General features: G+C 36.8%; 1 protein-coding gene across 2 annotated transcripts; it reads right to left on the bottom strand.

The window, feature by feature from the left end:
• Positions 1–196: 196 nt before the first annotated feature.
• UCN3 (urocortin 3) lies at positions 197–9221 on the bottom strand. Of its 2 annotated transcripts, none has more exons than XM_074267198.1 (3): positions 9018–9221; positions 1887–1947; positions 197–1141 (listed from the first exon to the last, which is right to left on the bottom strand). In XM_074267198.1, the coding sequence occupies exon 3, from the start codon at positions 1133–1135 to the stop codon at positions 626–628; it is 510 nt and encodes a 169-aa protein (XP_074123299.1). In that variant the 5' UTR covers positions 1136–1141; positions 1887–1947; positions 9018–9221; the 3' UTR covers positions 197–625. The 2 variants fall into 2 exon arrangements, with proteins under 2 accessions (XP_074123299.1, XP_074123298.1); XM_074267197.1 differs by lacking the exon at positions 9018–9221 and adding an exon at positions 4671–4782.
• Positions 9222–14940: the final 5719 nt, after the last annotated feature.

Genomic DNA, 14940 nt, shown 5'->3' with positions numbered 1-14940 from the left:
CCCTCACCACCACCACCACATATGCACAACTGTCACACAGCATAAACTTTCCCAAAAGCACAAATTATACATTATTTTCTTTTTGGTATTGAGTAGGGAGCCAGTCTATTTGTGAGTGACCAGAACTATCAGGCTTGGTTTTTCTTGACAGTGGGAATGAAGCACAGTAGAAAAAAGGAACTCAAACAAGTCAGAATGATTTCAAGATATATTAACTTTAATATAGTATGGAGAAATAGGATTTGGTCACCTGCTTTGGAGGAAGAAGGGTTAAGATAGGATGAGAAAGAGCTAAACACTGGTAATTCTCTTTATAAAGGGTCAAAAGGGACAGGATCAGAGGAAAGAGAAACATTAGCTTTGTTTAAGTCAAGGAAACACAGCAAGTTGTGAGAGGCATTAGCCTCTGGGACTTTTAAAGTTTAAAAAACACAATTTTGTTTACATTTACAGAAAAAAAAAATAGTCACCAGGCAGACCCAAGAAGGAACAAGAGACTTAGATAAATCAGGAGTAGGTCTCAACTATTATACATACTAATTAGATAACCCAACCCTTCATCTCTTCTCGCTCTAAATACATGCTTAACCTCTCTGTCATGCTTCTATTCCCTTCCCTTCATTTTTTATTTCCTTCGCCCAATTTGTGCCATAAGGTGAGCATTGGCAGCTGCTTTAGCCTTCAAGTTCTTAGCCTTAGCTATGTTGAAGAGGATATTCATAATATTGGTAGGGACATCAAGGGACAGGGTGAACTTAGTTCGCCGATCACTCTGGGCCTTGTTCTGGTATAACTTCCTGGTTAGCTGTGCCTGGGACTGGTACTTATACCTGGTACCCTCAATCCCTGCCCCAATCCCATCCCTGCCCCCAGATAATGTTCTTTTTTCCTTATTTTCTTCATCCTCTTCTTTCTCCTTCTTGTCTTCCTTCTCAGATGATAGTTCCTCACTGGGAATGTAACCAAAGCTCCTCTTGTTCAATGAGGACTCATCATCCAGTCGACTCTTAGGCCCAGACAGGGCTGCATTAATACAGCTGAAGATGGAGTCTTTCTGGTAGAGCTTATGGGAGTTGCTTGTTCTTGAGGTTCCTAGCAGTAGCAGTAGGAACAGAAATTGAACAGGAAACAGCATTCTGCCCTATATTGGGAAGAAGGCAAGACAAAGACAAAAAAGAAATAGGATATTAATTACAGGTCAGATGGCATTTATGATATTCACTGTTTTATGGTAAATCAAGATACCTTGGGGTGATACACATTTAAATGATGCTGCTAGATCCAAAAGGATCCAGAATGACAGCTTAGGTAACCTATGACTTTTCATTCTTAAACTTTAAGAAGAGGAACAGACTATGGATGTGGGAACATCCAGTTAGGAGCATCTTGTTCCTGGTTTTTGACTTTATGGCTCAACTGAAAGTAATCTCTCCAAAGCTACCAGTCATCTCTTAATTGACAGATTTACTGACCTTTTTTCAGTCTTCACTTTAAAAAAATATATATCTGTACTATTTGATGCAATCGACTCTATTTGGGTTTTTGTGACACTGTTCTTTGTTGGTTCTATCTTTACCTGTACCCCCATTCCCTATAAATTTTTTACTGATTCATCCTTCATGTCATTCCACTTTAATATAATTACATTCTAAAACTCTGTCCTAGATACTCACTCTCAATAAGTAAATAAGTAAAAATACAATATTATCTATACATACTATGATATATATAATAAGATAATATAACTACATGGTTTTCTAAGTCAGAGATATTTATGTCAGGTTTAGTGGCCCTCTTTTTCTATATGAGTTTAACATCTCTGAGTCCAGAGGCTCTCAGCTTTCTCTTCATTTAGATTGTGAAGTCATCAGAAGGAATTAGCTAACCTGAAGAATTAGAGGCTGGTGTATTTGATGTGTACTGTTCTTGAGAACTGGACAATTGTGCCTGTAGAAAGAAAGAAAGCATATAAAAGTTCATAAGATTTGGTGTTGGAAAGAGCCTTACACATTATTTATTTCTACCCCCTTATTTTACTGAAGTACATTAAGATCAGAGAGTTCAAACTTCTTGTTCAAGATTTCACCAAAAGCAAATAGAAAAACCAGGATTCAAAGTCAGGTGCTCTAATTCTAAAGCCAAATACTTTTTTCTATTTAAAATCTCACCGTTTCAATAAAGAAAAGAAAAAAAATGTATTTTGTGCCATCGTTTAAATAGTATAATATAATAATAGAGTAATTAATTTAACATATTCTCTACATATTTAAAGGATCTGAGAGCAAATTCTCTATAACTTGTAGCTTCAGGGAGTTGCCCTAGATAGGTTAAGTTTTTGAGCTCAGAAAAAGTCTTATCACACCATTGTCTTTGGGTTTAAAGATTTGCATTTATATCACAGTTTTTGAGCTCAGAAAAAGTCTCATCACACCATTGTCTTTGGGTTTAAAGATTTGCATTTATAACACAGTTTTTGAGCTCAGAAAAAGTCTCATCACACCATTGTCTTTGGGTTTAAAGATTTGCATTTATAACACAGTTTTTGAGCTCAGAAAAAGTCTCATCACACCATTGTCTTTGGGTTTAAAGATTTGCATTTAAACATAGTTTTCCTTGAGGCACCCAGGTAGTTCAATGGATAGAGCAATGAAGTCTCAGAAGAGCTGAGTTCAGTCATTAAATGTATGACCTTGGTAAAGTCACTTAACCTGTTTGCTCTAGACTCCCATTCTCTTTTTTTAAATTTTTATTAATTTTTAAAATTAATTTTATAATTATAAAATTATAATTTTTTTGACAGTACATGAGTAATTTTTAAAATAACATTATCTCTTGTATTCATTTTTCCAAATTTTCCCCTCTCTCCCTTTATTCCCTCACCTAGATGACAGGCAATCCCATACATATTACATTTGTTACAGTATAACCTAGATACTATATATGTGTGTAAATCCAATTTTCTTGTTGCACGTTAAGAATTGGATTCCAAAGGTATAAGTAATCTGGGTAGATAGACAGTAGTGCTAACAGTTTACATTCACTTCCCAGTGTTCCTTCTCTGGGTGTAGTTGTTTCTGTCCATCATTGATCAACTGGAAGTGAGTTGGGATCTTCTTTATGTTGAAGATTTCCACTTCCATCAGAATATATCTTCATACAGTATTGTTGTTGAAGTGTACAGGGATCTTTTGGTTCTGCTCATTTCACTCAGCATCAGTTGATGTAAGTCTCTCCAAACTTCTCTGTATTCATCCTGCTGGTCATTTCTTACAGAGCAATAATATTCTATAACATTCATATACCATAATTTACCCAACCATTCTCCAATTGATGGACATCCACTCAGTTTCCAGTTTCTAGCCACTATGAAAAGGGCTGCCACAAACATTTTGGCACATACAGGTCCCTTTCCCATCTTTAGTATTTCCTTGGGATATAATCCCAGTAGTAGCACTGCTGGATCATAGGGTTTGCAGTGTTTGATAACTTTTTGGGCATAGTTCCAAATTGCTCTCCAGAATGGCCAGATTCTGCACAACTCCACCAACAATGTATCAGTGTCCCAGTTTTCCCACATCCCCTCCAACATTCATCATTATTTGTTCCTGTCATCTTAGCCAATCTGACAGGTGTGTAGTGGTATCTCAGAGTTTAGACTCCCATTCTCAATGAGTAAGGGAAAGAGACCTGCTAAAGACCTTATCTTAAAAAGACCACAGTCTCCCATTGCATCCAGGACCATCTCCAGCCATCTTGATCCATATCTGGCTACTGAACCCAGATGGTTCTGGAAAAGAAAGTGAGGCAAGTGAACAGCCCATCCTCACTCAAATCCAATTTACTTGTATGTCATGGTATCACCTCCCTGATGTCATGTCCTCTTCAAGAAAGAAGGACAAATAATATCTGTGAGAGAAGGAAATGGCAAACCATTCTAGTACTAATCTTTGCCAAGAAAATCTCAAATGGATCTAGGAAGAGTTGGAAACAACACTACCACCAACAGTTTTCCTGACTCAGATCTAGCACTCTAACCACTATACCCATGGTGTGTGTGTGTGTGTGTCTCTCTCTCTCTCTCTCTCACACACACACACACTCTCTCTCTCTCTCTCTCTCTCTCTCTCTCTCTCTCTCACACACACACTCTCTCTCTCTCTCTCTCTCTCTCTCTCTCTCTCTTTCTCTCTCTTTCTTTCTCTCTCTCTCTCTCTCTCTCTGTCTCTCTCTCTCTCTTTATCTCTGTGTGTGTGTGTGTGTGTTTCTGTCTGTCTGTCTCTCTTTCTCTCTCTGTATATATATATATATTTTTTTTTTTGAAAGGATCTTCCACAGTAAGAAATTTCTGAGCATGCACTCCTAATATGTGGATATTTATTTGTAAAGTATATACATATACTGCTGTACTAATAATTATATACTTTATAAAACTCATACAAAAAATAGAAATTTTAAAAAGAGAAAATAATATTGAATCCTAGAGTCAGTAGATTGAAAAAGGTTCTCATCTGCATAGATACTAGGTCAGGACTAAAAAGAACAAAGGATAAATAACTCACATTTAAAAATTTGAAGGCACTTTCCTTATAACTGCTTTGGGCATTTGGATTATTTCCATTTTCATCTTTATGAAAAAATTTGGACTTAGAGGTTTGTCTAAAGTCACTTACCTAGTTAAGTGTGTAGCGGGGGCAGGAGGCAGGAAGATATCCTGCTTAAGTTCCTTATTGGAGAGTGACCTTGGATTCTTGAAAGTTATACCAGAGGAGCACAAACAGTCCTTAGACTGTTTCTACTTAACTGCAATGTCTCACTGAGAACAACTTCCATGTAGGGATTGCTCACTGAGCAGCTAAGTAGCACAGGAAATAGAATGCCAGGCCTGCAGTCAGAAAGGCTTAGACACTTATTAGCTATATAACCCTGGGCAAGTCACTTAACTCTGTTTGTCTCAGTTTTTTCATCTAGAAAGTGAGCTGGAGAAGGAAATGGAAAGCCATTCTAGTATCTTTGCCAAGAACTGCCTCCCCCCAAAAAGGGGTCATGAAGAGTTGGACGTGACCAAAAAATGACCAACCCCCCCCCCCAAACCCAACAACAACAACAAAAGGGATTGTTTGACATTTATTTAACCCAAACTGGAGTAATCTCTCAATTACAAATGATTGATGAACCAAAGGATATATAGAAATTCAGAATAGTGTTCATCATGACTTTCCTTGCAGTTAGTTCTATAATCAGTCAATAACCATTTACCGTATTATGTGTAAGGCAGTGGGGGTAGGAAGAAAGACAACAATGGAAATATCATTGACATTAAGGAGCTGACAGTTTAGCTTGGGATCTAACATGTACAGTATATATGTACAGATACAAGATCATTTGTGAGGAAAGCATCAGCAGCTTGCAGGATCAAGATAGGCTTCATATACATGCTGGCATTGGAGCCAAGCTTTGAACAAAATCAGAGATTCTAAGAGGCAGATGTATTGGGTGAGAGTGTAGTCCTGGCAAGGAGAATAACTAATTAAAAGCATGAAATACCATGTGAAAGGAATGGTAAAGTTAGGTTGATTGGACTCCTTTGGCAAGTTATTATTTTCTGTTATGATTTTTTAAGGAGCATATACTATATGTATGGGGTATATATATACATATACACCTAAAAAATATCCAGTCCATGAATTGATTTCAGGAGATCTATAAAAAACATTATATCTATAATGATCAGGAATCAGGATCAGGAAAAAAAACACATTATAGTTATAATTCTCTATCTGAATTTCTAATTATAATTTAGACTTTCTTTTAATTACAAATTTGTAAAAAAAAAAAAAATTTGTTCTGAGGAGGGATCCATAGATTTCACCAGATTGCCAAAGGAGTACATGTAGATCATGATGTGCGAAAAATTAATAATCCTTGATTATAGTGCCACTTATATATCTTACAAATAATAAAACATTTTTCCAGCACTTAATTCAGTTATCTTATCATCTATAGCAAAACATTATTCTTTTGCCTATCTCTAGGGCATACACCTGTATGCTTGAGAAGATAATTGATGTTTTTCCTTTAGATCCTCCTCTACACCACAATCTCTCTCTTCCTTAATAGATAGTCTTTAATGAGGAAATGTACCTAATAAATTCATTAGATGGTCAACTAAGTATTAATTGATATTGTAATTGAAAAAATACAATTATTTTTGTAGATACCTTTCAGGTATCTTAAGTATACAACTGAATTAAAGATTTTCTTGAACAGTTATATGTGCCTTAAAAAGTTTTAACATAAAATGATAACTTAGCAACTTACTGTTTACATATTACTTTCCTGATAACAACGTTATAGGATAAGTAGTGACAAAATTATTATTTCCATTTTGGAACTGAGATCCTGAATGACTTGTCCACAGTCATATAATTAACACACTATAGCTGGGGTTCTGATATAGGTAATCTGATTTCAAATTCAATTCTCTTTCTACTGTGTTTTACTCAAACAGCTTTCCACAGATTATATAGGGAGATTTCCAGGAAGCATTTCCCTGAACTTTCCCCCCTTAGAAGTAAGCTCCTTGAGACCAGGGTCCAATTTTTTTTCTTTCTTTGTATCCCTAGAACTTAGTAAAATGCTGGCACATAATAATCCTTTTAGTATCTTCATCTATAAGGAAGATGGTATGCTAGATGATTTCTTTTATTTCCTTAGCTCCCTCTTCCAACCACCCAAAGTTTTTTAAAATTTGGATTGAAGCTAGAGTCTCACCCAACTTTCTCTTTTTTCTGTCTCACAATTTTTTCCTTCAGCTTGCTTGGATTGGAGAGGAAGGGTTAATGGAGGAAAGGAGAGGAGGAAATGAGAAGGTGGCAGTTTTCATTGTCCATGCAATACTTCAGTGAAGAATTATGAGCAACTAGAGCTATTCTTAACTGCCTGTTCTTAATTGTTTTGATCTAGAAACACTTTACTGTCTTTAGTTACTTTGTACCTGAAATAAGTTTCCTTGCAGTTTGATAGAAAGAATAAGCTATTTTGAAACCTAGATTATTTCACCAGCAGTTAGTCTGGGACAGCATACAGTTGTGAAATCTTTTTGATTCTTAGTATAATTGAAGGAGATGATGTATAAGAAAAAAGAAATCTGGCACAAAGGAAATACTGCTTTCCTCAGAAGGCTGGTTTTAACCAGGTATTTCTAACCTGCCTCTTAAAGGGCAAGAGTGTAATCATGGAAAGGAAGCATATTGGACTTAAAGTGAAAGGATATGGATTTAGCATACTGACTCTGCTGCTTATTACCAGTGTGTTCATAGGTAAATTAACTAATCTCTTATTTTCCTTATTTAAAAGACAAGGGGGTCAAACCATATCACCTCCTGTCCAGTTCTAAATCTATGGTCCTAGGACTTCCACTATTCAAATTCCTTATCCTTGTCAAAGTGCCAAGGGGGAAAGATTTTAAGAGTTTTCTTATCAGCTACCACCCAAATGTTCCCCGCTAGTTCAACTGTTTGGTGCTGACTGTGGTGATAATCTATATGATCTAATTTAAAGAATTAGGAAAATTAACGTGCTACATATCCTGAAATTCTACTTTCAGAAACATTTTGGGTTTAAGCAGCGACTATTCTAGGATACTTTCTTTTTTTTCCCCTCCTTTTAAAAATTTTTTTTTTATTTTAATTTTTTTTATTTTTGCAGCTAACTTGGGCTAAGTGACTTGCCTAGAATCACAAGGCTGCATTTGAATTCAGGTGCTCCTGACTCCAGGGTCACTGCTCTATCCACTGTGCCATTTAGCTATCCCATTCTAGGATACTTGGTAATATACAAGTCATCTTTAGAGGAATAATATATATTGAGTCCCTAAAATTTATTGACATGAAGGACCTGAGTCAGGAAGGGAGTACTAGGCCTTGGAAGACAGGAAATAGTGCTAGATGGAGAAGATTTTAACATGGATCTAAAAATACTTCAGTTTTGACAGGGAATCAGCTTTTGTCTTCATGGGAATAGAGAAGAAGGATATAGCTGAACTTTTCTCAAAAGATATTTAGAACTTTAAAAAACTACACCATTTTAAGTTTTTTTTTATTTCTAAAAAGAAGTGCAATCAAATTATTATCATATTTCTAAGAAAAAGTAGGTATGCTGGAAAGAATGCCAAATTTGCAATCAGTAGATTCTCAGTTCAAAGACTAGCTTTGCTATTTACTGCCTACATACATTTGAGCAAGTCTCTATCTATAAAATGAGGGAATTCTATAAAGTTAACTCTAAGATCTTTTTCAGCTTTGAAAACTTCAGGTCCAAGGAATCAGAAGGGAGTGATACATAACTTCAATCAGCAAGGTGGGACTGAAGTTTTTTCCCTAAAAATGTCAGCACCAAGGAAATGGGTATATTAGCAATCTACTTCATTTTTGAATGTGTAACCTAATAAGATTCCAGCAATTCTGTATTTTTCTGCTATTTAATATTAACTGGGGATGGGGGAAAGATTGCAAATTGGATCTCTTACATAATGCTGAGATTTCCTAGATATTCAAACCTTCAGCTTTGCTAAATCATTATTCCCCTTCCTTTTGGTGCACTTTTAGAAGGAGCTGTCCCACTGAATTTTGTAGAATGACTCTTTGTTTCTTTTGAATTGGTTCCGAAGTTTGGAAACCAGAAACATGACTACATATACACAGATGGTTTTGTTCTCAGACAAGTAGACTTTTAATACTTTTTCTGACCTTGAAGTTGCTATTTCCTTTATGGCCCTGCTTTTCCTTCAGGTTAACAAATGAAGTACTTTTGCCTCTGAACAGTTTTTTAGATTCCTATTTTCTCACCATTTGAAAAAGAATTACTTTTGTTCAATAAGACTTAGCCCAAAATACCTCTGCACATTTACGTAGGTATTTACAAAGCTAAATAGTACAAGATCTCACACTTGTAAGTTGAGTCTCACTTGGTGAAAATTAATTTGCCTTTCAAAAATGAATCTCAAGTCAAATACTCACCGATAAGTTGACTATGCTGTAGGCTCGGCCAATAGCAGCAGACAGGAGCTTCAGGATAGAGAGGGATGATGCTTCAGAAACGTTCATCTGGCATCTGTCTGAACTTATGTTGCTGTCATGGTCACCGCTTTCTCTTTCTTGTGTTCTTATTAAGTGGGCTGTGATATTGTCTCTCTATGGAAACCGCTTTACTCTCTTGAGTATATATAAAAGTGATAGATCACGGGGTTGAATCATAATTCCAGTCACACTATCTTCATTTGGTTGTAATAAAATCAGAACAAGGTGTTCACGTCATGTAGCTCTCATTCCTCTCTTCAATCTATTTTCCTCTTCCTTGCTGCCCTCCCTCCCTACTTCTTTCCCCACTTCCAAGTTCATTGATAAAATGCTTTGCCCAAGTAGGAAGCAGTGTTGCTTTGGAAAGTAGAGAGCTGCAATGCTGTAATTGCATTTACTACTAAGGGCTTTGCCTAAATTCTTTCAATCTAACTATTGATGTCTTCAGAGAAGACAACAGAACAATGAAACCTCAGGAAGTTCCCTATGTATCCTAGCCTGGAGTTAGAAGCTTATTTAGCTTTGCAGGACTATGGGGCTAAGTATTGCTGCTAGATGAGTTATTGAATCAGATTACTGCATCAATTTTGAGAACAGGAACTTCAATTCTTCTAGACAGTGTATAAAGGACACTTGTGAACATGTTAAAGAGTAACAAGTGGGTTGAGTTAGTTGAATCAGAATCTAGAAGCTGGAGAAGGAAAAGTGCTAGTTTAGACAGTAACACCTAAATATGAGGATCAGAGAGAAAACTCTGGCAGTCAGAACTTCCCTGAGGGCAATACAAGTCTGCAATGAGGAAATGCTGAAATCCTATCCCATATCTGGGAGCGTGAGTCCTAGCTAGAGTCAGAAACACAGTGGAAGGGAGATGTACTTGCAGTTGGGGAATCAACAAAGATCTCATGTAGGAGGTGGGATCTGAGCTAAAATTTGAAGGAAACTAGGAAATCTAAGAGGCAGAAGTTATGGTGAAGAGGGAATACATTCTGGACATGGTAGATAGCCTTTGGAAAGGCTGTGAAGCATATCAAGAGTAAGCTGGAGAATTAGAGTGGAATAAGATTGTAAAGAACTGTAAATCCAAAACAAAAGCACTTGTGTTTGACTTAAGAACAGGGAACCATTGGAATTTTTTGAGTTGGAGGGGAGCAAGGAGGTTACTTAATCTGACCTATTCTTTAATTAGATCACTTGGGAATATATGGGATATAGATTGAAGAGGGGAGATAGATACTTGAGGAAGTTAGACCAATTAAGAGACTGTTGTAATAGTCCAGGTGAGAGATGATGGAGATGTTGGTCATATGAATAAAGAGAAGGGGAGAAATGTGTGAGATATTGTGGACGTATAAATGGCAAGAGTTAGTGACTGGATGTATGGGATGATGGAAATCAAATAACTGAGGATGACTCTGAAGTTGCAAATCTGAGTGACTGGAAGAATAGTGGAACTTACAATAGAAATAGGGAAACTTAGAGAACTGGATTTGGGGAGAAAAACAATAAGTTTTATTTTGTACATGAATTTGAGTTTGAGATGTATTCAGGACATCTAATATGAAGTGTCCAATAAAAAGTTGATGATGACTCTTTATTTTTAATAATAGCTTTTTATTTTTAAAATACATACAAACATAGTTTTCAACATTCACCTTTGCAAAAAAGAGTCATTCAAAAAATATTAAAAATGAAATCTTAATACAAGATCAATTGCAGGTCTTGATGTAGCACTAGAATTGGGAGAGGGTAAAGTGGTGTATATCACTTACAAAGTATAGTTATTTACAAAGATATTTTCATTGATATTTAAGAAGTAACTGGTTGCACAGTGGAAAAAGCATGGGGTTTTGAGTCAGAATAACCTGAGCTGAAATTTGACTTCAGACACTTATTAGTTGTGTGATCCTGGGCAAATTATTTTCACCTCTGTTAGCCTCAGTTTCCTCAATTGTAAAATGTGGATTAAAATAGTACCTATAATACAGAAGTGTTGCAAGGAATAAATGAGATAATTTTTACAAAATTTTTAAAAAATGAAATCTTAGCCTGCTCTCTTGCTCATTTCTTTTCAATTATGTTTTGGTGATATGACTTTCCACACATAGTGTTCAATGAGAGATGATGCAGCAAAGGAAGATCACCTCCTTACCAAGGCCATGTAGCCCTGCAAAAGAGTTTTTGTTTTTGGCCTCTGCATTTGTCCTTTTCCATTTTAGGTAAAAGAATCGGGGTCTTTGATCTTGTGAGTCCTGGAAGGTCAGGAGAACACTCTGGCATCCTGGAATCCAAGTTTTCAGCCATTAGAGCATTGATGCCCAAGGAGCCAAGGGTGAGCTTTGGGCAATAGTGGATAGTGTGCTGGGCCTAGAACACCAGAATGCAAATTATTAGCTGTGTGAACCTAGACAAACTATTTAATCTCTGTCCCTCTGAGGTTCTTCAGTTGTAAAATGGGGATAACAACAGCACCTATTTCCCAGGATTGTTGTGTGGATCAAATGAGATAATGTTCATAAAATATTTAGCATAGTGCTTGGCCCATAATAGGCACTTAAAAATGACTTTTTTTCATTCCTTTTGGATCCAAGTCATGGGTTGCTGAGTTGAGCCATGCTGCATTTAGACATGAACTTAATGGAATCAATGTTATATAATAACAGCACTAAGAGTGAACCTAATCTTCCCTGATACGAAGATAGGGGAAAATATGCCCCCAAAATGATATGGGAAATATTTGGTTTTCTTACTAAATCTTCAACATAAATGTCCCTCTGTAAAAACTACTTTGATATTAAGTGGTTAAATGGAAGTAGTGCTCGACTCTTTGACACCTAATGCATATGGTAACTAAAACTGATTGCATTAGAGGAAGAGATCTCCTCCAATCCCTCAGCATCCTCTGGAAACTGAGGAACAGATTCAGCAGCCTTGCATGGAAACGTGAGCCAGAACATTTTCACTACACAAGTTTTTCCCAGGCTCAGTGGCACTTCTTTTCAGACCATCAACAAGCATTTAGTGAGCAGGTATTGTACTTGGTACTGGAGATACAAAGACAAAAATGAAATGGTACATGTCTGAATCTAGAGGAAGCTTCTTCTAATATAAGATTGTAGTTGTACAATGTTCTAGGAAGCAGATAGCCACCAAAGGAGATGGAGTGAATAGTTTGCACAAGTTGCATAAGTTTAGGGTTCAACATTTGGTGACCTGTATGGGAAGAGTCTGGCCTCCCTTGGCTTGATTTTCTCCTTGTCAAGGTAAAACCCCCATTTTTTCTCCTATAATCCTATAGTGGGACATTCCAAGCCACTGGGTAAAGGTTTATCTGAGTTATCATGAGTTCTATGCTCTGCAAGTTTTCCTTGACTGGGGATACCCAGACTGGGAAATTCTTCCAATTTTTGGCAAATTTCCTGGGGAACCTTTGCCACTCTTTCACATTCTCTGGGATGCCAGAGAAGACAGAACTGCTATAGGATAACTTTTGGCAAAATTTTATGGCTTTTGGCAAAGATAGGACAGCCCTCTTTCATGTCATTTTGTCTGTGTTTGTGTCTCTGTGCAGAATGTTTGTGTCATGTTTGTCCTATGCACTAGATTTTGTTACCTGGAAAGATTTAAAATGCAACCAGCAAAAACAAATCCCAACAAACTTCTATGCTGTAGTTAGCATGCTGGGAAAATTTCTTAAAAAGCCTTTTTTTTTTTTCTGGCCAAGCTAGGGGATACACAAAACATTAGCTAATTAAAATTAAACTAACATATTAGCAGAGTCTCAAAATTTTGAGAGCAATGATTAAGAAGTTCAGCAATTAGTCATTTTAAGATTGCAAGAAAAATTCCTGAAACAATGGGGATAATTCCAGGAATTTATCCCCATTCTGGAAGAAAAGAAAAAGGTAAAACAAACCAGGTAAATATCAACTTTTTACTAACTCTTCTTTGACCCATATCTTGTCTTTAGTCCCCTTTTGCTCCTATGGAAAAGCACTCCAGAAGAGATCCTCTCCACTCCAGTCCCCAGAGTGTATCTCAGTAGTGGAAACTGCTAACAATATCAATATACTCCAAGTCCCTCTGTTTGCTAACCCCTCTCATCTCAGATCAGATTAAAACTCAAATTCTGCCTTACTTGTAGAAATAGGGGAAGCAGCCCGTGGGGACCCCACACAACCTTACCCAAACACCTCCCCACCCCAGCTTGGAAAGGGGGATGGAGTGGGGGTAAGGATCAAAGCTCAGTATTCCCTGAGTCCTGGCACCTGAAACTACCATTAAAGGGATATCCTGGCACTAGTCACCCCAGCTTTCAGCAGGTTCTGTCTAGGAACTGCCTGGGAAGAATTCAGCTTCTCGTGCAACACCTATCATAGCAGTGTGAAGTGCCACTCAGCCTCTGCATCAAGCTGTGAACTTCCAACTACTCGCTCAATCTGAATACCATGGGCTGACTGACTTGGACACCTAACATCCTCTAGATGTTTCTGCTGCCATCTTCAAATCTCCCATTTCCCCTTCTGGGCTGAACCCCACTGAGTAGGGACAGCTCTATGCCCCTTATCAGCATGAAACACTCCAGAAAATGAGACCTCTGTCCCTTTGTCCCAAATGAATTTGGGGTATAAACTGCTTGAGAGAGGAAAATGATGTAATATAGCAATGATTTTGTGGTCTCCTGAGTAGGGGGTGGGGCTTCTGTTCTAACAATAAGTCAGTAATCCTAAATCTTCTGGCTTTAGAATCTGCCTCTGGGACTTCCCACACTCCCAATCTAAGAATAGCAATCTGTCTGACTCTGAAAAGACTACTCCTCAATTCATTGCTGACTGATAATCTGGTCAATGAGAACTAAATGATACTGTTGAACTTTCTTCCATAGATCTGTACCCTTGACATATAATTTTTGACATGTTAGCATGAAGTTATTATACATTTGTAATTTTTCTGTGTGTATGCACTGTTTCTGCATGTGCATAGTCTATCTGCTTACTACATACAAATCTATTACATATACTATATATCATGTCTTCCATGGTTAAACTTCAAAGTTGCTATCAATGCTGTCAGGATGTGTATTATTTCATTTTATGTTGAACTTTAGCTAATGACATACAATTCTAATGTAAATATGAAATATTGACCTTTTACCAAATTTGTGTTTATTGTGCTAGCCTTTATAATTTTTCCACCTATGTGATAGGCTAATTTCTAAATACAATTTTGTAAGCCCATAGATATATTACTATATTCTGTTTTATGCCCTGGTGGTACTATACACTGAGGAAAGGATTATAAGGGTGTGTGTAAAAGCCTCTTCCAACTTTGTTTGGCTTTATCTGTACATGAAAGGACTGGGAATTTGTACAAACTGGTCAAAGAGACTTTGACCTAATCTCCAGAATTAAGATTTGTTTCTATGTACCTTTCCCCTCTTGTCTACTCATTTACACAGGAGATTGGAAAAGGCTTAGAGTTATAAAACTGGAGAACCCAAATCCCAGTTTTACATTTATTGGATAAATACCTTTACTTGCTTTATTGACTCCTGAGATTAAAATTGAGAAATGTATAGATGCTTGCAGTGAACTAAAGTGAGATCATGAAGTTTAATCCAAACAAAAAATTAAACTTGAGGGTATTAACTGAGAAGATATCATTCTTTGTCCTGAAGAACTCTTCACATAAGGATTAGAATCTCTGTTGGAAGTTAAGACTTTGTAGTCTAAAGAAGTTGGAAGGGAGAAGTAAGGAGAACCTTAAGGGAAAGCTTTTTGCAAGGTTTCCTGTCTTTTCTAAAAGATCTATAGCTAGAAAGACTAGTTTTTAAAAAAAATGTGAAAGCTTTATCTTCCCATTA

The sequence above is a fragment of the Sminthopsis crassicaudata genome, chromosome 5, assembly GCF_048593235.1.
Source record: "Sminthopsis crassicaudata isolate SCR6 chromosome 5, ASM4859323v1, whole genome shotgun sequence".
In the NCBI taxonomy this organism is placed as follows: Eukaryota; Metazoa; Chordata; class Mammalia; order Dasyuromorphia; family Dasyuridae; genus Sminthopsis; species Sminthopsis crassicaudata.
Note: the sequence above shows the minus strand (reverse complement) of the source record. Positions and strands in the feature narration are given on the sequence as shown.